The sequence below is a fragment of the Oncorhynchus masou genome, chromosome 12, assembly GCF_036934945.1.
Source record: "Oncorhynchus masou masou isolate Uvic2021 chromosome 12, UVic_Omas_1.1, whole genome shotgun sequence".
NCBI classification, from domain to species: domain Eukaryota; kingdom Metazoa; phylum Chordata; class Actinopteri; order Salmoniformes; family Salmonidae; genus Oncorhynchus; species Oncorhynchus masou.
Window position 1 is genome coordinate 16729312 of NC_088223.1, and position 22231 is coordinate 16751542.

The following is a 22231-nucleotide window of genomic DNA, read 5'->3' on the forward strand; positions in this document are numbered from 1 at the left end:
GATTTCACCGTTATAAAGATTTTATAAATCATGCCATTTTATGAATTTTTCCATAAATCAATGTGAGCATGCTAAGTTGAGCTCTCTCTACGCCCCATACAGCGGTTCCAAACAGAAGACCACCTGATGATCCACAGACACAAGCATGAGATGACCCTCAAGTTCTCCTCCATCAAGACTGATCCCTTCGCAGGTGACAATAACATTTATAGACAGCATAGAGAGGACATTAGCTTTGTAATGGTGATTATTTATATTCCATTTAAACTGCGGTACGCCACTGCCTCCACTACCATAGAATTTAGTGTCCCCTGTTTTCACACTATTTTCCCCTTTCTGTCTCAATTTCTGTCTCAATTTCTGTCTCAATTTCTCACCCTCTTTTTTTCTCATTCTCTGTTCCTGTTTTGCCCTTATTAACTTAATACCTAGAGTTCTTTATTTGTTTCACTAATGTTCTCAGTCTGTCAGGTTTTCTTAGTGTCTGACGGGTCGCTCTGAACCTATGACAATATTTATTTTCCCTTCTGTCCTGTGGAATACGAGTCTCCTTATCAGCTTTATACCTCCCCCTCTCTCCTCCCTCCCTTCCCCATTCATGCCCCCTTCACCTCTCTGACTGACTATCTGTCACTCAAGCTTAGTGTTGTCTGGTTCTGTTGTGTCTGCGACCGGGCCTAGGAGAGACCAAAAAATGCTGCCCCATCATAAAACTAGAAAAGTCCAAGTAAGCAAAATGATGTTAAAAAGACACGTCAAATACATATTTTCCAGACATTGAAGTTAAATTCAATTTAGTTTCTGGATGAACGGTGAAAATACGTATTTTCCTGAAATGTAAAATACATATTTTCCAGGACCTTGAAAATGCTTCTTTTCCGGACATTGAAAAATACGTATTTTCTGGACATTGAAATTAGGTTCATTTTTAGTTCTGAATTAAAGTTTAAAATACTTATTTTCCGGATGTTGAAATCAGGCTCATTTTTGGTTCTGAATCAAAGTTGAAAATACATAATTTATAGACGTCTATGTTTGGGGCAAATCAAAGCTGGTCCAGACCAGACACCATCTATGATTGGTTCAGATTTAGTCCGGAGCGGACCAAAAACAGATTTCCGTGAATGTGGAAATCAAAGCCAGTCCGGACTGCACCAAAAAAAGACGTCCAAAAGGCGTCGATGACGGTCCGTGTTTACTGATGTGTGTGTTGCCTGAAATGTAATTTTATGAATGCCCATCTATGTGATAAACCTACCATTTGTAAAACACCCCCCCCAAAAAATATTATTTATGTGAGATCATTTTTTGATGGAACATTGGTGGAGTGCCGCAGCGATGCATCTCTCCAACAGCACCCTGGTGAGGCACGCTGGGAATGGACAAGCAAAATATTTTGCGCCCCCACCTTTGACAAACGTGTGTGAGAACAGGGGACACGAAATTCTATGGTAGTGGAGGCAGCTAAAAACCCCATGTGCCACTGGTTGAGAGAAATTGTCATTGTTTAGGGGCAGAATGATGTGAGGTTGTATGTGTTATTGGAGGTGTGTCTTGGTCAGTTTAATTCAGAAAATGACGCCCTCGCCAATCTGCTACCACCTAATCCTGCCTAATGAGCGCGGCCGGCAGTGTTGTGTGTGTGTGTGTATGAGCACTCGTATGCGTGTGTGTGTGTGTGTGTGTGTGTGTGTGTGTGTGACCTCTTTTCAGTGGTTGATGAAAAAATTAGAGCACTGGTGGCCAAGGCTCAGCCTCAGAAAAAAACACTCTCGGTCCTATCAGTCTGTTACCGCGGCAACTGCTGTCTGTCTGGGTTTTAACAGCTCTGTTGACCTTTGACCCCAACAGTCAGGTTCTCTCCTGCAGGGGCATGTAAACACTCAGTCCTCCTGGAGGAAATCTTTTGTCAAAACAAAGGATTGCTGAGCCTGTGACTCTTGACTGCTGACCTTGTGATCTTTCAACCCTGATAGTTTAGACTACAATGGAGAGTTGCAGTCAGACTGATCTTATCCCCTTCCCCAATCCGAACCTTAACCATTAGTGGGGAAGATGCAAAAGTGACCCAAGATCAGCAGCACAGGCTACACTAAGCAGGTTGAACATAGTTGTAGTGATGTTGAAACCATGCTAGCTGTATGCTGTCGGAGATGCTGGTTTATATCTGTCTCTGCAGTCACCAAAGCCTCTCTGTGTACTCTGATATAGGCTATAGTAATATCATGGTTGTTATGATATCTGTTTGATGCTTAATGTCTGTTTTCTCTCTCTGTGCTGTGTGTGTTCAGACCAGACCCCAACGCCGACCCGTTTCCTGCGTAACTGTGAGGAGGTGGGTCTCTTCAATGAGATCGAACAGGAGTTCTGCCAGGCACAGGAGGAGCAGAACAACAAACAGGTCAGATGCAAAAAACAACATTTCTCATGATCCTCAGACGTGTACAGCAAGCGGAGGAAACTTGAACTACGAAAGTGTCATTTATCATGACAATATTCACTGTACTACCACATTGAGCCAACACAGTAGACAGCATACTGATTGCATTGCATGCTAGGTTTCTAGGCTCTTGTATGAAAATACCAAATGGAACAGACAAACACATAGGAGACCTTCACCAGGTTAGTAGGTATTTTGATTGACAGGTCAGGCAGGTATTTTGATTGACAGGTCTGGCAGCTATATTGATTGATAGGTCTGGCAGGTATTGTGATTGACAGATCTGGCAGGTATTTTGATTGACATTTCTTGCAGATATTATGATTGTCAGATCTGGCAGGTAAGGATTTTGTCTGACAGGGAAGTATTTGAGTGACAGGTGAGTGTGAGGAAGAGTCAAACAGCCAGACAGACTGAAAAACAACTGACAGACACACACACACACACACACACACACACACACACACACACACACACACACACACACACACACACACACACACACACACACACACACACACACACACACACACACACACACACACACACACACACACACACACTATGCCACAGACCCACAACACACACACAATGCCACACACTCCAAGATGTAAAATGTTACGTAAAAGTGTGTATTTATTCAAACAACAAAAACAGAATACATATTATAACTGGTCTCCTCTCCCTCTTCTCTGTCCTCTAGACTCAGAATCTCCCTCAGAATGGATCATCATGTGCCAATCAGCCCCAGGCACAGCCCCACTCCCACTCCCAACACCAACCACCGCCCCATGGTGGTATGAGGGGTCTAAGCTGCAGCATGGCTGGCCAACAAGCACTGCCCTCTGCCCAGTCCAACTCAGTCATCACCCAGGCCCCCTCCATGCTCACACACTCAGGGTAAATACACAGAGACAAAGATTGACACAAACACACACACACACAAACAAACAAACACATACAAAAACACACAGATTTTCTTTCTCATTTCTTCATCATGTTACTGCTACCTGCTTCCTGTCTCTCTCTCTCTCTCTCTTCTCTCCCCTTCCCTCCCTCCCTGTACCTCTCTCCCCCTCTGCTGTGTAACCATCACTTGTTCTGTCTGGAGCTGGCTGTCATTCCCCAGACAGTCTCCTTTATTAGGCCTTTATGAATGAGAGAGAGAGGTGGAGAGGGAGATGAGAGAGGGGAAGGTGGTGTGGTAACATGGCTGTGGTTATCACATGGCAGAACAAGGAGATTAGGCATGACTCTGTCTTTCCTCTCAACTCCTGACATCTGGTCCTGCTTTCTGGAACCTGTCACACATACAGTTACTAACTAAATAAAGATCAAATTAAACATTTAAACATTCAAATCAATGTACTAACTAGAGAAAAAGGTAGCTACATGTTATCTGTTGTGTGTGAGGAAGAGAGTTGAATTGTCTAGTCATTCCATGTGCTGGACAGATGGTATGTTATTGATATCGTATAACAAACCTTGATGAACTCTTACATCACTCCTCTGGCCAATCGGTGACATTCATTGATCAATTCAGAATCTATGTTTCAGATCCTGTAGACTCTGCTGCAAGAGGTCTATTTCAGAACCTGTAGACACTGCTGCTAGAGGTCTATATCAGAACCTGTAGACACTGCTGCTAAATGACTTAAATGTAAAATGTAAATGTCTATTTCAGATCCTGTAGACACTGCTGCTAGAGGTCTATTTCAGAACCTGTAGATACTGCTGCTAGAGGTCTATTTCAGATCCGGTAGACACTGCTGCTAGAGGTCTATTTCAGAACCTGTAGACACTGCTGCTAGAGGTCTATTTCAGATCCTGTAGACACTGCTGCTAGAGGTCTATTTCAGAACCTGTAGATACTGCTGCTAGAGGTCTATTTCAGATCCGGTAGACACTGCTGCTAGAGGTCTATTTCAGAACCTGTAGACACTGCTGCTAGAGGTCTATTTCAGAACCTGTAGACACTGCTGCTAGAGGTCTATTTCAGAACCTGTAGATACTGCTGCTAGAGGTCTATTTCAGAACCTGTAGACACTGCTGCTAGAGGTCTATTTCAGATCCTGTAGACACTGCTGCTAGAGGTCTATTTCAGATCCGGTAGACACTGCTGCTAGAGGTCTATTTCAGATCCTGTAGACACTGCTGCTAGAGGTCTATTTCAGATCCGGTAGACACTGCTGCTAGAGGTCTATTTCAGGTCCTGTAGACTCTGCTGCTAGAGGTCTATTTCAGACCCTGTAGACTCTGCTGCTAGAGGTCTATTTCAGAACCTGTAGATACTGCTGCTAGAGGTCTATTTCAGATCCTGTAGACACTGCTGCTAGAGGTCTATTTCAGATCCTGTAGACACTGCTGCTAGAGGTCTATTTCAGATCCGGTAGACACTGCTGCTAGAGGTCTATTTCAGATCCTGTAGACACTGCTGCTAGAGGTCTATTTCAGATCCTGTAGACACTGCTGCTAGAGGTATATTTCAGACCCTGTAGACTCTGCTGCTAGATGTCTATTTCAGAACCTGTAGACACTGCTGCTAGAGGTCTATTTCAGACCCTGTAGACTCTGCTGCTAGAGGTCTATTTCAGAACCTGTAGATACTGCTGCTAGAGGTCTATTTCAGAACCTGTAGATACTGCTGCTAGAGGTCTATTTCAGATCCTGTAGACACTGCTGCTAGAGGTCTATTTCAGATCCTGTAGACACTGCTGCTAGAGGTCTATTTCAGATCCTGTAGACACTGCTGCTAGAGGTCTATTTCAGATCCTGTAGACACTGCTGCTAGAGGTATATTTCAGACCCTGTAGACTCTGCTGCTAGATGTCTATTTCAGAACCTGTAGATACTGCTGCTAGAGGTCTATTTCAGACCCTGTAGACTCTGCTGCTAGAAGTCTATTTCAGAACCTGTAGATACTGCTGCAAGAGGTCTATTTCAGATCCTGTAGACTCTGCTGCTAGAGGTCTATTTCAGACCCTGTAGACTCTGCTGCTAGAAGTCTATTTCAGAACCTGTAGATACTGCTGCAAGAGGTCTATTTCAGATCCTGTAGACTCTGCTGCTAGAGGTCTATTTCAGACCCTGTAGACTCTGCTGCTAGAGGTCTATTTCAGAACCTGTAGATACTGCTGCAAGAGGTCTATTTCAGAACCTGTAAACACTGCTGCTAGATGTCTATTTCAGGTCCTGTAGACACTGCTGCTAGAGGTCTATTTCAGATCCGGTAGACACTGCTGCTAGAGGTCTATTTCAGATCCTGTAGACTCTGCTGCTAGAGGTCTATTTCAGACCCTGTAGACACTGCTGCTAGAGGTCTATTTCAGATCCTGTAGACACTGCTGCTAGAGGTCTATTTCAGAACCTGTAAACACTGCTGCTAGATGTCTATTTCAGGTCCTGTAGACACTGCTGCTAGAGGTCTATTTCAGAACCTGTAGATACTGCTGCTAGAGGTCTATTTCAGATCCTGTAGACTCTGCTGCTAGAGGTCTATTTCAGACCCTGTAGACACTGCTGCTAGAGGTCTATATCAGATCCTGTAGACACTGCTGCTAGAGGTCTATTTCAGATCCTGTAGACACTGCTGCTAGAGGTCTATTTCAGAACCTGTAAACACTGCTGCTAGAGGTCTATTTCAGATCCTGTAGACACTGCTGCTAGAGGTCTATTTCAGATCCTGTAGACACTGCTGCTAGAGGTCTATTTCAGATCCTGTAGACACTGCTGCTAGAGGTCTATTTCAGATCCTGTAGACACTGCTGCTAGAGGTATATTTCAGACCCTGTAGACTCTGCTGCTAGATGTCTATTTCAGAACCTGTAGATACTGCTGCTAGAGGTCTATTTCAGACCCTGTAGACTCTGCTGCTAGAAGTCTATTTCAGAACCTGTAGATACTGCTGCAAGAGGTCTATTTCAGATCCTGTAGACTCTGCTGCTAGAGGTCTATTTCAGACCCTGTAGACTCTGCTGCTAGAAGTCTATTTCAGAACCTGTAGATACTGCTGCAAGAGGTCTATTTCAGATCCTGTAGACTCTGCTGCTAGAGGTCTATTTCAGACCCTGTAGACTCTGCTGCTAGAGGTCTATTTCAGAACCTGTAGATACTGCTGCAAGAGGTCTATTTCAGAACCTGTAAACACTGCTGCTAGATGTCTATTTCAGGTCCTGTAGACACTGCTGCTAGAGGTCTATTTCAGATCCGGTAGACACTGCTGCTAGAGGTCTATTTCAGATCCTGTAGACTCTGCTGCTAGAGGTCTATTTCAGACCCTGTAGACACTGCTGCTAGAGGTCTATTTCAGATCCTGTAGACACTGCTGCTAGAGGTCTATTTCAGAACCTGTAAACACTGCTGCTAGATGTCTATTTCAGGTCCTGTAGACACTGCTGCTAGAGGTCTATTTCAGAACCTGTAGATACTGCTGCTAGAGGTCTATTTCAGATCCTGTAGACTCTGCTGCTAGAGGTCTATTTCAGACCCTGTAGACACTGCTGCTAGAGGTCTATATCAGATCCTGTAGACACTGCTGCTAGAGGTCTATTTCAGATCCTGTAGACACTGCTGCTAGAGGTCTATTTCAGAACCTGTAAACACTGCTGCTAGAGGTCTATTTCAGATCCTGTAGACACTGCTGCTAGAGGTCTATTTCAGATCCTGTAGACACTGCTGCTAGAGGTCTATTTCAGATCCTGTAGACACTGCTGCTAGAGGTCTATTTCAGATCCTGTAGACACTGCTGCTAGAGGTATATTTCAGACCCTGTAGACTCTGCTGCTAGATGTCTATTTCAGAACCTGTAGATACTGCTGCTAGAGGTCTATTTCAGACCCTGTAGACTCTGCTGCTAGAAGTCTATTTCAGAACCTGTAGATACTGCTGCAAGAGGTCTATTTCAGATCCTGTAGACTCTGCTGCTAGAGGTCTATTTCAGACCCTGTAGACTCTGCTGCTAGAAGTCTATTTCAGAACCTGTAGATACTGCTGCAAGAGGTCTATTTCAGATCCTGTAGACTCTGCTGCTAGAGGTCTATTTCAGACCCTGTAGACTCTGCTGCTAGAGGTCTATTTCAGAACCTGTAGATACTGCTGCAAGAGGTCTATTTCAGAACCTGTAAACACTGCTGCTAGATGTCTATTTCAGGTCCTGTAGACACTGCTGCTAGAGGTCTATTTCAGATCCGGTAGACACTGCTGCTAGAGGTCTATTTCAGATCCTGTAGACTCTGCTGCTAGAGGTCTATTTCAGACCCTGTAGACACTGCTGCTAGAGGTCTATTTCAGATCCTGTAGACACTGCTGCTAGAGGTCTATTTCAGAACCTGTAAACACTGCTGCTAGATGTCTATTTCAGGTCCTGTAGACACTGCTGCTAGAGGTCTATTTCAGAACCTGTAGATACTGCTGCTAGAGGTCTATTTCAGATCCTGTAGACTCTGCTGCTAGAGGTCTATTTCAGACCCTGTAGACACTGCTGCTAGAGGTCTATTTCAGATCCTGTAGACACTGCTGCTAGAGGTCTATTTCAGAACCTGTAAACACTGCTGCTAGATGTCTATTTCAGGTCCTGTAGACACTGCTGCTAGAGGTCTATTTCAGAACCTGTAGATACTGCTGCTAGAGGTCTATTTCAGATCCTGTAGACTCTGCTGCTAGAGGTCTATTTCAGATCCTGTAGACACTGCTGCTAGAGGTCTATTTCAGATCCTGTAAACACTGCTGCAAGAGGTCTATTTCAGAACCTGTAAACACTGCTGCTAGATGTCTATTTCAGAACCTGTAGACACTGCTGCTAGAGGTCTATTTCAGAACCTGTAGACACTGCTGCTAGAGGTATATTCCATTTGGTCTGGGCCCATACACGTTGAGAATAAAAAGGTGCTATCTATAACCTAAAGAGTTCTACATGGAACCAAAATGGTTTTACATGGAACAAAAAAAGGGTTATACTTGGAATCAAAAGGGTTCTACCTAGAACCAACAATAGTTCTTTAAAGCCTTTTAGGTTCTAGATAGCACCAAAAAGGGTTCTCCTATGGGGACAGCCGAATAACCCTTTTGGAACCCTTTTTTCCAAGAGTACAGGGCTCTGCTCAAACATAGTGCACTATATAGGGAATAGGGTGTCATTTGGGACACATTCCTAGAGTTTCAGAAGTTCTTCATAAGAGTTTGAGTAAGTTACAGCACAACACAGCATAATGCAGTCCAGTTGATTACAGCATAGTACAGTCCAGTTGATTACAGCATATTACAGTCCAGTTGATTACGGCGTAGTAGAGTCCAGTTGAGTAGTACAGTCCAGTTGAGTAGTACAGTCCAGTTGATTACAGCATAGTACAGTCCAGTTGAGTAGTACATTCCAGTTGATTACAGCATAGTACAGTCCAGTTGAGTAGTACAGTCCAGTTGATTACAGCATAGTACAGTCCAGTTGAGTAGTACAGTCCAGTTGAGTAGTACACTACAGTTGATTACAGCATAGTACAGTCCAGTTGATTACAGCCTAGTACAGTCCAGTTGAGTAGTACAGTCCAGTTGATTACAGCATAGTACAGTCCAGTTGAGTAGTACAGTCCAGTTGATTACAGCATAGTACAGTCCAGTTGATTACAGCATAGTACAGTACAGTTGATTAGTACAGTCCAGTTGATTACAGCATAGTACAGTCCAGTTGAGTAGTACAGTCCAGTTGAGTAGTACACTACAGTTGATTACAGCATAGTACAGTCCAGTTGAGTAGTACAGTCCAGTTGAGTAGTACAGAACAGTTGAGTAGTACAGTCCAGTTGATTACAGCATTGTACAGTCCAGTTGAGTAGTACGGTCCAGTTGATTACAGCATAGTACAGTCCAGTTGAGTAGTACAGTCCAGTTGATAACAGCATAGTATAGTCCAGTTGATTACAACATAGTACAGCACAGTTGATTACAGCATATTACAGTCCAGTTGATTACAGGATAGACAGTCCAGTTGAGTAGTACAGTCCAGTTGAGTAGTACAGTCCAGTTGATTACAGCATAGTACAGTCCAGTTCATTACATAGTACACTACAGTTGATTACAGCATAGTACAGTACAGTTGAGTAGTACAGTCCAGTTGAGTAGTACAGTCCAGTTGATTACAGCATAGTACAGTCCAGTTCATTACATAGTACACTACAGTTGATTACAGCATAGTACAGTCCAGTTGAGTAGTACAGTCCAGTTGAGTAGTACAGTCCAGTTGATTACAGCATAGTACAGTCCAGTTCATTACATAGTACACTACAGTTGATTACAGCATAGTACAGTACAGTTGAGTAGTACAGAACAGTTGAGTAGTACAGTCCAGTTGATTACAGCATATTACAGTCCAGTTGAGTAGTACAGTCATACATTTACATTTACATTTAAGTCATTTGGCAGACGCTCTTCCAGTTGATTACAGCATAGTACAGTCCAGTTGATTACAGCATAGTACAGTCCAGTTGATTACAGCATAGTACAGTCCAGTTGAGTAGTACAGTCCAGTTGAGTAGTACAGTACAGTTGAGTAGTACAGTCCAGTTGATTACAGCATAGTACAGTCCAGTTGAGTAGTACAGTCCAGTTGAGTAGTACAGTACAGTTGATTACAGCATAGTACAGCACAGTTCATTACATAGTACACTACAGTTGATTACAGCATAGTACAGTCCAGTTGATTACAGCATAGTACAGTCCAGTTGAGTAGTACAGTCCAGTTGAGTAGTACAGTACAGTTGAGTAGTACAGTCCAGTTGATTACAGCATAGTACAGTCCAGTTGAGTAGTACAGTCCAGTTGAGTAGTACAGTACAGTTGATTACAGCATAGTACAGCACAGTTGATTACAGCATAGTACAGTCCAGTTCATTACATAGTACAGCACAGTTGATTACAGCATAGTACAGTCCAGTTGAGTAGTACAGTCCAGTTGAGTAGTACAGTACAGTTGAGTAGTACAGTCCAGTTGATTACAGCATAGTACAGTCCAGTTGAGTAGTACAGTCCAGTTGAGTAGTACAGTACCGTTGATTACAGCATAGTAGAGCACAGTTGATTACAGCATAGTACAGCACAGTTGATTACAGCATAGTACAGTCCAGTTCATTACATAGTACACTACAGTTGATTACAGCATAGTACAGTACAGTTGAGTAGTACAGTCCAGTTGATTACAGCATAGTACAGTACAGTTGAGTAGTACAGTCCAGTTGAGTAGTACAGTACAGTTGATTACAGCATAGTAGAGCACAGTTGATTACAGCATAGTACAGCACAGTTGATTACAGCATAGTACAGTCCAGTTGATTACAGCATAGTACAGTCCAGTTGAGTAGTACGGTCCAGTTGATTACAGCATAGTACAGTCCAGTTGAGTAGTACAGTCCAGTTGATTACAGGATAGACAGTCCAGTTGAGTAGTACAGTCCAGTTGATTACAGCATAGTACAGTCCAGTTCATTACATAGTACACTACAGTTGATTACAGCATGGTACAGTACAGTTGAGTAGTACAGAACAGTTGAGAAGTACAGTCCAGTTGATTACAGCATAGTACAGTCCAGTTGAGTAGTACAGTCCAGTTGATTACAGCATAGTACAGTCCAGTTGAGTAGTACAGTCCAGTTGATTACAGCATAGTACAGCACAGTTGATTACAGCATAGTACAGTCCAGTTGATTACAGCATAGTACAGTCCAGTTGAGTAGTACAGTCCAGTTGAGTAGTACAGTACAGTTGAGTAGTACAGTCCAGTTGATTACAGCATAGTACAGTCCAGTTGAGTAGTACAGTCCAGTTGAGTAGTACAGTACAGTTGATTACAGCATAGTACAGCACAGTTGATTACAGCATAGTACAGTCCAGTTCATTACATAGTACACTACAGTTGATTACAGCATAGTACAGTACAGTTGAGTAGTACAGTCCAGTTGATTACAGCATTGTACAGTCCAGTTGAGTAGTACAGTCCAGTTGAGTAGTACAGTACAGTTGAGTAGTACAGTCCAGTTGATTACAGCATAGTACAGTCCAGTTGAGTAGTACAGTCCAGTTGTGTTCTACAGTACAGTTGATTACAGCATAGTACAGCGCAGTTGATTACAGCATAGTACAGCACAGTTGATTACAGCATAGTACAGTCCAGTTCATTACATAGTACACTACAGTTGATTACAGCATAGTACAGTACAGTTGAGTAGTACAGTCCAGTTGATTACAGCATAGTACAGTCCAGTTGAGTAGTACAGTCCAGTTGATTACAGCATAGTACAGCACAGTTGAGTAGTACAGTCCAGTTGATTACAACATAGTACAGTACAGTTGAGTAGTACAGAACAATTGAGTAGTACAGTCTAGTTGATTACTACATAGTACAGAACAGTTGAGTAGTACAGTCTAGTTGATTACTGCATAGGACAGAACAGTTGAGTAGTACAGTCTAGTTGATTACTGCATAGTACAGAACAGTTTAGTAGTACAGTCTAGTTGATTACTGCATAGTACAGAACAGTTGAGTAGTATAGTCCAGTTGATTACAGCATAGTACAGCACAGTTGAGTAGTACAGAACAGTTGAGTAGTACAGTCCAGTTGATTAAAGCATAGTACAGTACAGTTGAGTAGTACACTACAGTTGATTACAGCATAGTACAGTACAGTTGAGTAGTACAGAACAGTTGAGTAGTACAGTCCAGTTGATTAAAGCATAGTACAGTACAGTTGAGTAGTACACTACAGTTGATTACAGCATAGTACAGTACAGTTGAGTAGTACAGTCTAATTGATTAAAGCATAGTACAGCACAGTTGAGTAGTACAGTCTTGTTGATTACTGCATAGTACAGAACAGTTGAGTAGTACAGTCTAATTGATTACTACATAGTACAGAACAGTTGAGTAGTACAGTCTAATTGATTACTGCATAGTACAGAACAGTTGAGTAGTACAGTCTAGTTGATTACTGCATAGTACAGAACAGTTGAGTAGTACAGTCTAGTTGATTACTGCATAGTACAGAACAGTTGAGTAGTACAGTCCAGCTGATTGTACCATAATACAATACAGTTGATAACAGCATAGTACACTACAGTTGAGTAGTATAGTCTAGTTGATTACAGCGTAGTACAGAACAGTTGAGTAGTACAGTCCAGCTGATTGTAGCATAATACAATACAGTTGATAACAGCATAGTACAGTACAGTTGAGTAGTATAGTCTAGTTGATTACAGCGTAGTACAGTACAGTTGAGTAGTACACTACAGTTGATTACAGCATAGTACAGTACAGTTGATTAGTACAGTCCAGTTGAGTAGTACAGTACAGTTGATTACAGCATAGTACTGCCTAGTAGATTACAGCATAGTACAGTCCAGTTGATTACTGCATAGTACAGTCCAGTTGATTACAGCATAGTACAGTCCAGTTGAGTAGTACAGTCCAGTTGAGTAGTACAGTCCAGTTGATTACAGCATAGTACAGTCCAGATGAGTAGTACAGTCCAGTTGAGTAGTACACTACACTTGATTACTGCATAGTACTGCCTAGTAGAGTACATTGAGTAAGGAAGGGAAGAGACCATGTCACATGGCCTGTTGAAGTCAGACAACGTGTTCCTTTGTAGCTCAGGCCAAGCTCGCTGTCGTGATGATGTGATCCGTGTTGGATTCTGGGGATCCGACTGTTTCTCCCTGTGTTTACCACTGGTTTCCATGATGACTGAGTGTCTGGCTGTTGGCCCAGGTGGACTGTTGTGGTTACGTTAGGAGGCGTGGTATGGTTTGCGTCCCTTTACATTTTTTGGGGGTACGTTTCATTCGTTGCTTGCTACAGAGTCAGTGGTGACATCACCAATGATGACTTCAGCGTAGCGAGGGAGGCCCACGCAGTCTGATTGGCTGAGGGCCAAAACCATTACATCATCACATCGCAACCTGGCCCCTTTTGTGGCACGTGTCTCTCCTTACGCTCAATCTATTACTTTCCCCCTCTCTTTTCTTTCCCCCTCTCCTTTCTTTACCCCTCTCTTTTCTTTCCCCCTCTCTTTTCTTTCCCCCTCTCTTTTCCCTCCCCCCTCTTTTCTTTCCCTTATCTTTTCTTTCCCCCTCTCTTTTCTTTCCCCCTCTCTTTTCTTTCCCCCTCTCTTTTCTTTCCCCCTCTCTTTTCTTTCCTTCTCTTTTCTTTCCCCACTCTCTTTTCTTTTCCTTATATTTTCATTCCCCTCTCTTTTCCCTCCCCCCTCTTTTCTTTCCCTTCTCTTTTCTTTCCCCTCTCTTTTCTTTCCCTTCTCTTTTCTTTCCTTCTCTTTTCTTTCCTCCTCTCTTTTCTTTCCCCCTCTCTTTTCTTTCCCTTATCTTTTCTTTCCCCCTCTCTTTTCTTTCCTTCTCTTTTCTTTCGCTTCTCTTTTCTTTCCCCTCTCTTTTCTTTCCCTTCTCTTTTCTTTCCTTCTCTTTTCTTTCCCCCTCTCTTTTCTTTCCCCCTCTCTTTTCTTTCCCCCTCTCTTTTCTTTCCCCCTCTCTTTTCTTTCCCTTATCTTTTCTTTCCCTTCTCTTTTCTTTCCTTCTCTTTTCTTTCCCCCTCTCTTTTCTTTCCTTCTCTTTTCTTTCGCTTCTCTTTTCTTTCCCCCTCTCTTTTCTTTCCCCCTCTTTTCTTTCCCTTCTCTTTTCTTTCCCCCTCTTTTATTTACCCCTCTTTTCTTTACCCCTCTCTTTTCTTTCCCTTATCTTTTCTTTCCCCCTCTCTTTTCTTTCCCCCTCTCTTTTCTTTCCCCCTCTCTTTTCTTTCCCTTATCTTTTCTTTCCCCCTCTCTTTTCTTCCCTTATCTTTTCATTCCCCTCTCTTTTATTTCCCTTCTCTTTTCTTCCCCCCTCTCTTTTGTTTCCCTTATCTTTTCTTTCCCTTATCTTTTCTTTCCCCCTCTCTTTTCTTTCCCCCTCTCTTTTCTTTCCCCCTCTCTTTTCTTCCCTTATCTTTTCATTCCCCTCTCTTTTATTTCCCTTCTCTTTTCTTCCCCCCTCTCTTTTGTTTCCCTTATCTTTTATTTCCCTTCTCTTTTCTTCCCCCCTCTCTTTTGTTTCCCTTATCTTTTCTTTCCCTTCTCTTTTCCCTCCCCCTCTCTTTTCTTTCGCTTCTCTTTTCTTTCCCCCTCTCTTTTCTTTCCCCCTCTCTTTTCTTTCCCTTCTCTTTTCTTTCCCCCTCTCTTTTCTTTCCCCCTCTCCTTTCTTTCCCTTCTCTTTTCTTTCCCCTTCTCTTTTCTTTCCCTTATCTTTTCTTTTCCTTCTCTTTTCTTTCCCTTCTATTTTCTTTCCCCCTCTCTTTTCTTTACTCCTATACTTTCCATCTTTCTCTGTCTCTACGTAACTCTTTCACTCCTTCATTGAACCTCCATCTCTCTTTCTATGGCTTTATCTCACCATACTTTCCATCCCTTTCTATGGCTTTATCTCACCATACTTTCCATCCCTTTCTATGGCTTTATCTCACCATACTTTCCATCCCTTTCTATGGCTTTATCTCACCATACTTTTCATCTCTTTCTATGGCTTTATCTCACCATACTTTCCATCCCTTTCTATGGCTTTATCTCACCATACTTTCCATCTCTTTCTATGGCTTTATCTCACCGTAATTTCCATCCCTTTCTATGGCTTTATCTCACCATACTTTCCATCCCTTTCTATGGCTTTATCTCGCCATACTTTCCATCTCTTTCTGAGCTTTTATTGAAGGTTCTTCCTTTACTTCTCAATCTCTTTCTCCTCTCAGTCTCTCTATAATCCCCTCTATCTATCACTCTCCACCATTTCTCTCTCTTTATTCGGTCCCTGATCTGAGACCAGTGTAGAAGCTTGTTACTGAGGTTCACTGATATCTGGCTCCTATTTCTCCTGATCTCAGACCAGTCCCTGGGCCCCTCTCCTCCCTACTGCACCTGAGGAACAACAGACAGAGACAGCCCCTGGCTGCCTCTATGCCTGGCACTCTGCCAGACCCAGACATGCAGGGAGCATCTGCCCAGCACATGTCTGTGAGTACATACAACTTTACTTACACTGTCCTTCTTTTCCATAATGGGCCTATAGCCTTGCTTGAGAAATACCCATTGCTTGTTAGATTGGTTTTTGCCACGTCCTAATATTATATTGTTATTATCTAATAATTGAAGAATACCCCGTTTGGAGTTTGAAACGTTGTCCTTTTCTCACACTTTCTCAAACTTTGGGCCTACCGTGTTTCTAATTTATGCTTTTCTCTGTGATCCAGAACCTGAGAAAAGTTTTTCATGGATGTGCGCATTTCACCCTTTAACATTGTTATCTTGTAATTACCTCCTTGTTTCTTCGGTTCGAATTGAAACAGTCGAGCATTTACCGGCTGCACAGATTTCAATACATGTTTCCAAGGTTGAATTGTCATTGTTTTTTTGTTCCTCAGATGGAAAGACAGATGTCTATGGGATCCAGTATGATGAGCATCCAAGGTCCCCTCCACAACACTTCCTGCTCTTCACCTCAGGTACCGACCAATCAGAATACATTTTCATGGTACCCACCAATCAGAAGGCTCTCTCATGTTTCATATAATGTTCATGTTTCTACATGGGTCTCTATGGTGACAGAGATTAGAGGAGCTGTTATAAAGACTCTATTTCTTCAAATAAAAATTGTAGGCTACTCACCACGCACGCTCTCTCTCTCTCTCTCTGTGGGAACCCATTCACCCTCTGGCTCTGTCTCTCTCTGTCTCTCTCTCTGTCTCTCTGTCTCTCTGTCTCTGTCTCTCTCTCTCTCTCTCTCTCTCTCAGTCTCTCTCTCTCAAATCAATTTCAATGTCAATTTAAGGGCTTTATTGGCATGGGAAACATATGTTAACATTGCCAAGTTCCAAAAGAATAAAGACATATCAAATGTCATATTATGTGCAAATAGTTAAAGTACAAACGGGAAAATAAATAAACAGAAATAAACATATTCACTGGTTGCCCTTTTCTTGTGACAACTGGTCACACATCTTGCTGCTGTGATTGCACACTGTGGTATTTCACCCAGTAGATATGGGAGTTTATCAAAATTGGGTTTATCTCTCGCTCTCTCTGTGGGGCCCCATTTTTTCTCGCTCTCTCTCTCTCTCTCTCTCTCTCCCTCTCTCTCTCCCTCTCTCTCTCTCTCTCTCTCTCTCTCTCTCTCTCTCTCTCGCTCTCTCGCTCTCTTTCTCTCTCTCTCTCTCTGTGGGGCCCCATTTTTTTTCTCTCTCTCTCTCTCTCTCTCGCTCTCTCGCTCTCTCTCTCTCCCTCTCTCTCTCTCGCTCTCTCTCTCTCCCTCTCTCTCTCTCTCTCTCTCTCTCTCTCTCGCTCTCTTTCTCTCTCTCTCTCTCTCTGTGGGGCCCCATTTTTTCTCTCTCTCTCTCTCGCTCTCTCTCTCTCTCTCTCTCTCCCTCCCTCTCCCTCTCTCTCGCTCTCTCTGTGGGGCCCCATTTTTTTCTCTCACTCTCTCTCTCTCTCTCCCTCTCTCTCCCTCTCTCTCTCTCCCTCTCTCTGGGGCCCCATTCACCCGCTGGCTAATCTCATTCCTCCCAGGCTGGAAGAGAGAGGAAAGGCAGTGTAACTGTACACCTTTGCACACACTAGCCCCGACCAGAGAAAATCACACTTTACATGTTCTCCCTTTATCCCTCTGTCCCTTTATCCCTCTAATTCACTCAAAAGTTCTCTCTCTCTCACATACTCTATCTCTCTCCATTTTACTTGACCTTTCTTTCTTCACTAGTTCACCTTTTCTTTGTTTTTAAAGGCTATCATGGACAATTTGCTCCAAGTGGAATCCAGTATTATGCCTTAAACACACACACACACAAAACACTTCTGCAATTTTATCAAGCATCAGGTTCTCCAAGACACACCCCAGCCACACACATGCACAACACACACACACACACACACACATGCTCACACACACAGGAAATAACCTCATGTGCTCACCCTGTGCATGGGACCACATGGGATCATTTTTCTGGGCTACATAGGTCTGTGGTTCACATCTGACCCACAGCCCGGGGTTGGTTGGTCTTTGTGCTGTAGCCTACTCTCCTCTGACGAGCAGCTCTCTCTATGGACTCGGATCTATACCTGTTTTGAATTGAGGAATTTTACTTGTTTTGGAATCATGGAAAAATTACTTGAATGACTTCAAATATACAGAATAGTGTTCTGTTGCTGTGCTAGTCCAATGGCTCAGCAGATTAGACAATGAAGACTTGTGGCTCAGTCTACTGTTCTACAGTTAGCTCTGTTCTAGACAACTGTTCTAGTTAAATAGTGAAGCCTTCAGCGAGGGAAAGAGAGTTGACAGTATGTATGCTCCAAGTGGCACCTTACTCAATGTACAGCATAGTGAAGGCACTATGAGCCCTGGTCAAAAGTAGTGAACTACAAACACATTCTATGTGTGGAAGAGCAATGGATATCTGTTTGACTCTGTCACATGAGGTTGAGTACAGTACGGCATGCCTTCGGGGTGATCAGCCACACAGAAATATGGACCTGTAATGTACCAGTACAGAACTGTGACAGAATCATAAAGTTTACCCTGTTACAGGGTTCCTCCATTACTCCTACACTGTCACTGTCGAGTGTGTGTGTGAGAGAGAGAGAGAGAGAGAGAGAGAGGGAGAGAGAAGAAAGAGTCTGAGAGAGAAAGAAAGAGAGAGAGAGAGAGAGAGAGAAAGAGAGAGAGAGAGAGAGAGAGAGAGAGAGAGAGAGAGAGAGAGAGAGAGAGAGAGAGTGAGAGGAAAGAGAGGGGGGAAAAAAGTGTGTCTGTCAGACAGAAAGAGAGAGAGAGAGAGAAAGAGAGAGAGTGAGAGAGAGAGAGGAAAGGGAGGGGGAAAAGAGAGTGTGTCTGTCAGACAGAAGGAGATAGACCGTGTCTGTGTGGTTGGCTGGTAAAACTGGCACAGACAGCTACATGACCTCATTGCTGGCAGTGGCACTCTCTAAAGCCCTGTTTATACCTGGTTCTACAGTAACATGCATCATTTGTCTTGATCTTCTCCACATTCTGATTGTGCCTACATTTTCAGACAGCTGTAGACGATTAAAAGACACGTTGTGATCTGATTTTGATCAGATCTTCCTGACCACCTCAGGAGGTAGTCAGGCGCAGATTGTGTCTGGATATCTTAAAAGTATAGACAGATCCGGACGGTGAAAAAATGCAAATCACCATTATCCCGCCTTCTAAAATTATTGAGAGGTGGCACCATTAACTTATGGCATCAATGTGTCTTAAAATAAATAAATATTATTCTGAAAGACTAATATGTGGACACAAGATGAATATGGGCAAAGTCAGAATGTAGTCGAGATCAGGACAAGGGACACATGTTAGCACCATGTATAAACTAGGCTTAAATGTCCTCCCTTTTTTTCATTGGTGATTGGAGCGGAAAAAAATAAACTACTTCTCTTAAAGAAATATTGCATAACCGAGAGTGATAGTAATGTTGGGAGTGCTGTGATGTCATGCCCCAGAAACACTCTCTGTCGGTGTCCCAAATGGCACCATATTCCTTACAAATGCACTACTTTTGACCAGGGAGCCATTTGGAATGCAATCTCTCTGCCTTGCTGAGAGTGAGAGAATGGTGAAATCACTGCTAGAGCTGTGCAGTGTTGGCAATGTGTTAGCAGAGTTCCTATATAGTGAATCTGTTATTTCTATTCTATCAGAAGTCATGTACAAGTCATATGCAGTACTATGAGGTGAAATGAAGTGATACACTGTTAACTTAATATATGAAGTGATATACTGGCAACTTAAGATATGAAGTGATACACTGTTAACTTAAGATATGAAATGATACACTGTTAACCTAAGATATGAAATTATATACTGTCAACTTAACGTAAGATATCTAGTGATATACTGTCAACTTAAGATATCTAGTGATATACTGGCAACTTAAGATATCTAGTGATATACTGTCAACTTAAGATATCTAGTGATATACTGGCAACATAATATATGAAGTGATACACTGTTAACTTAAGATATGAAATGATATAGTGGCAACTTAACTTAAGATATCTAGTGATATACTGTCAACTTAAGATATCTAGTGATATACTGTCAACCTTAGATATCTAGTGATATACTGTCAACCTTAGATATCTAGTGATATACTGGCAACTTAAGATATCTAGTGATATACTGTCAACTTAAGATATCTAGTGATATACTGGCAACATAATATATGAAGTGATACACTGTTAACTTAAGATATGAAATTATATAGTGGCAACTTAACTTAAGATATCTTGTGATATACTGGCAACTTAAGATATCTAGTGATATACTGGCAACTTAAGATATCTAGTGATATACTCGCAACTTAAGATATCTAGTGATATACTGTCAACTTAAGATATCTAGTGATATACTGGCAACATAATATATGAAGTGATACACTGTTAACTTAAGATATGAAATGATATAGTGGCAACTTAACTTAAGATATCTAGTGATATACTGGCAACTTAACTTAAGATATCTAGTGATATACTGGCAACTTAACTTAAGATATGAAGTGATACACTGTTAACTTAAGATATGAAGTGATACACTGTTAACTTAAGATATGAAGTGATACACTGTTAACTTAATATATGAAGTGATATACTGGCAACTTAACTTAAGATATGAAGTGATACACTGTTAACTTAATATATGAAGTGATATACTGGCAACTTAACTTAAGATATGAAGTGATACACTGTTAACTTAAGATATGAAGTGATACACTGTTAACTTAAGATATGAAGAGATATACTGGCAACTTAACTTAAGATATCTAGTGATACACTGTTAACTTAAGATATGAAGTGATACACTGTTAACTTAAGATATGAAGTGATACACTGTTAACTTAATATATGAAGTGATATACTGGCAACTTAACTTAAGATATGAAGTGATACACTGTTAACTTAAGATATGAAGTGATACACTGTTAACTTAAGATATGAAATGATATACTGGCAACTTAACGTAAGATATCTAGTGATACACTGTTAACTTAAGATATCTAGTGATACACTGTTAACTTAAGATATGAAGTGATATACTGGCAACTTAACTTAAGATATCTAGTGATACACTGTTAACTTAAGATATCTAGTGATACACTGTTAACTTAAGATATGAAATGATATACTGTTAACTTAAGATATGAAATGATATACTGTCAACTTAATATATGAAGTGATACACTGTCAACTTAATATATGAAGTGATACACTGTTAACTTAAGATATGAAATGATATACTGTCAACTTAATATATGAAATGATATACTGTCAACTTAAAATATGAAGTGATACACTGTTAACTTAAGATATGAAATGATATACTGTCAACTTAATATATGAAATGATATACTGTCAACTTAATATATGAAGTGATACACTGTTAACTTAAGATATGAAATGATATACTGGCAACTTAACTTAAGATATGAAATGATATACTGGCAACTTAACTTAAGATATGAAGTGATATACTGGCAACTTAACTTAAGATATCTAGTGATATACTGGCAACTTAGCTTAAGATATGAAATGATATGCTGTCAACTTAACTTAAGATATGAAATTATATACTGGCAACTTAACTTAAGATATCTAGTGATATACTGGCAACTTAACTTAAGATATGAAGTTATATGCTGTCAACTTAACTTAAGATATGAAATTATATACTGGCAACTTAACTTAAGATATGAAATTATATACTTGCAACTTAATTTAAGATATCTAGTGATATACTGGCAACTTAACTTAAGATATGAAGTGATATACTGGCAACTTAACGTAAGATATCTAGTGATATACTGTCAACTTAATTTAAGATATCTAGTGATATACTGGCAACTTAACTTAAGATATGAAATGATATGCTGTCAACTTAAACTTAAGATATGAAATTATATACTGGCAACTTAACTTAAGATATGAAATGATATGCTGTCAACTTAACTTAAGATATGAAATTATATACTGGCAACTTAACTTAAGATATCTAGTGATATACTGGCAACTTAACTTAAGATATGAAGTTATATGCTGTCAACTTAACTTAAGATATGAAATTATATACTGGCAACTTAACTTAAGATATGAAATTATATACTTGCAACTTAATTTAAGATATCTAGTGATATACTGGCAACTTAACTTAAGATATGAAGTGATATACTGGCAACTTAACGTAAGATATCTAGTGATATACTGTCAACTTAATTTAAGATATCTAGTGATATACTGGCAACTTAACTTAAGATATGAAGTGATATACTGGCAACTTAACTTAAGATATCTAGTGATATTGTAACGGCGTTCTTTTGTTGTTGAAGGAGAGTCGGACCGAAATGCAGCGTGTAAGTTACTCATGTTTATTGATTGAAGACAAAACGAACAAACTAACACGAATAACTAATAAATACAAAAGAAACAACAAACAGAACGAAACCTAATACAGCCTGACTGGTGAAACTAACACAGAGACAGGAACAATCACCCACGAAATGCAAAGCGAAAAACAGGCTACCTAAATATGGTTCCCAATCAGCGAAAACGAGAAGCACCTGACTCTGATTGAGAACCGCCTCAGGCAGCCAACCTAATTAACACACACACACACCCCTAACCAGCTACAATCCCAACTACTACAAAACCCCAATAAGAAAATACAATACAAAATAACCCCATGTCACACCCTGGTCTGACTGACTAA

At 41.1% G+C, this 22231-nt stretch overlaps 1 protein-coding gene across 1 annotated transcript in view; it reads left to right on the forward strand.

The window, feature by feature from the left end:
• Nucleotides 1-22231, forward strand: part of LOC135549609 (cyclic AMP-responsive element-binding protein 5-like) — a 40616-nt gene that overhangs the window by 9822 nt on the left and 8563 nt on the right. The window contains exons 3-7 of the mRNA XM_064979725.1: nt 103-193; nt 2292-2401; nt 3144-3340; nt 15345-15474; nt 15882-15962. Of these exons, the coding sequence (XP_064835797.1) occupies nt 103-193; nt 2292-2401; nt 3144-3340; nt 15345-15474; nt 15882-15962 (609 nt within the window). The remainder of the gene's footprint in view (nt 1-102; nt 194-2291; nt 2402-3143; nt 3341-15344; nt 15475-15881; nt 15963-22231) is intronic.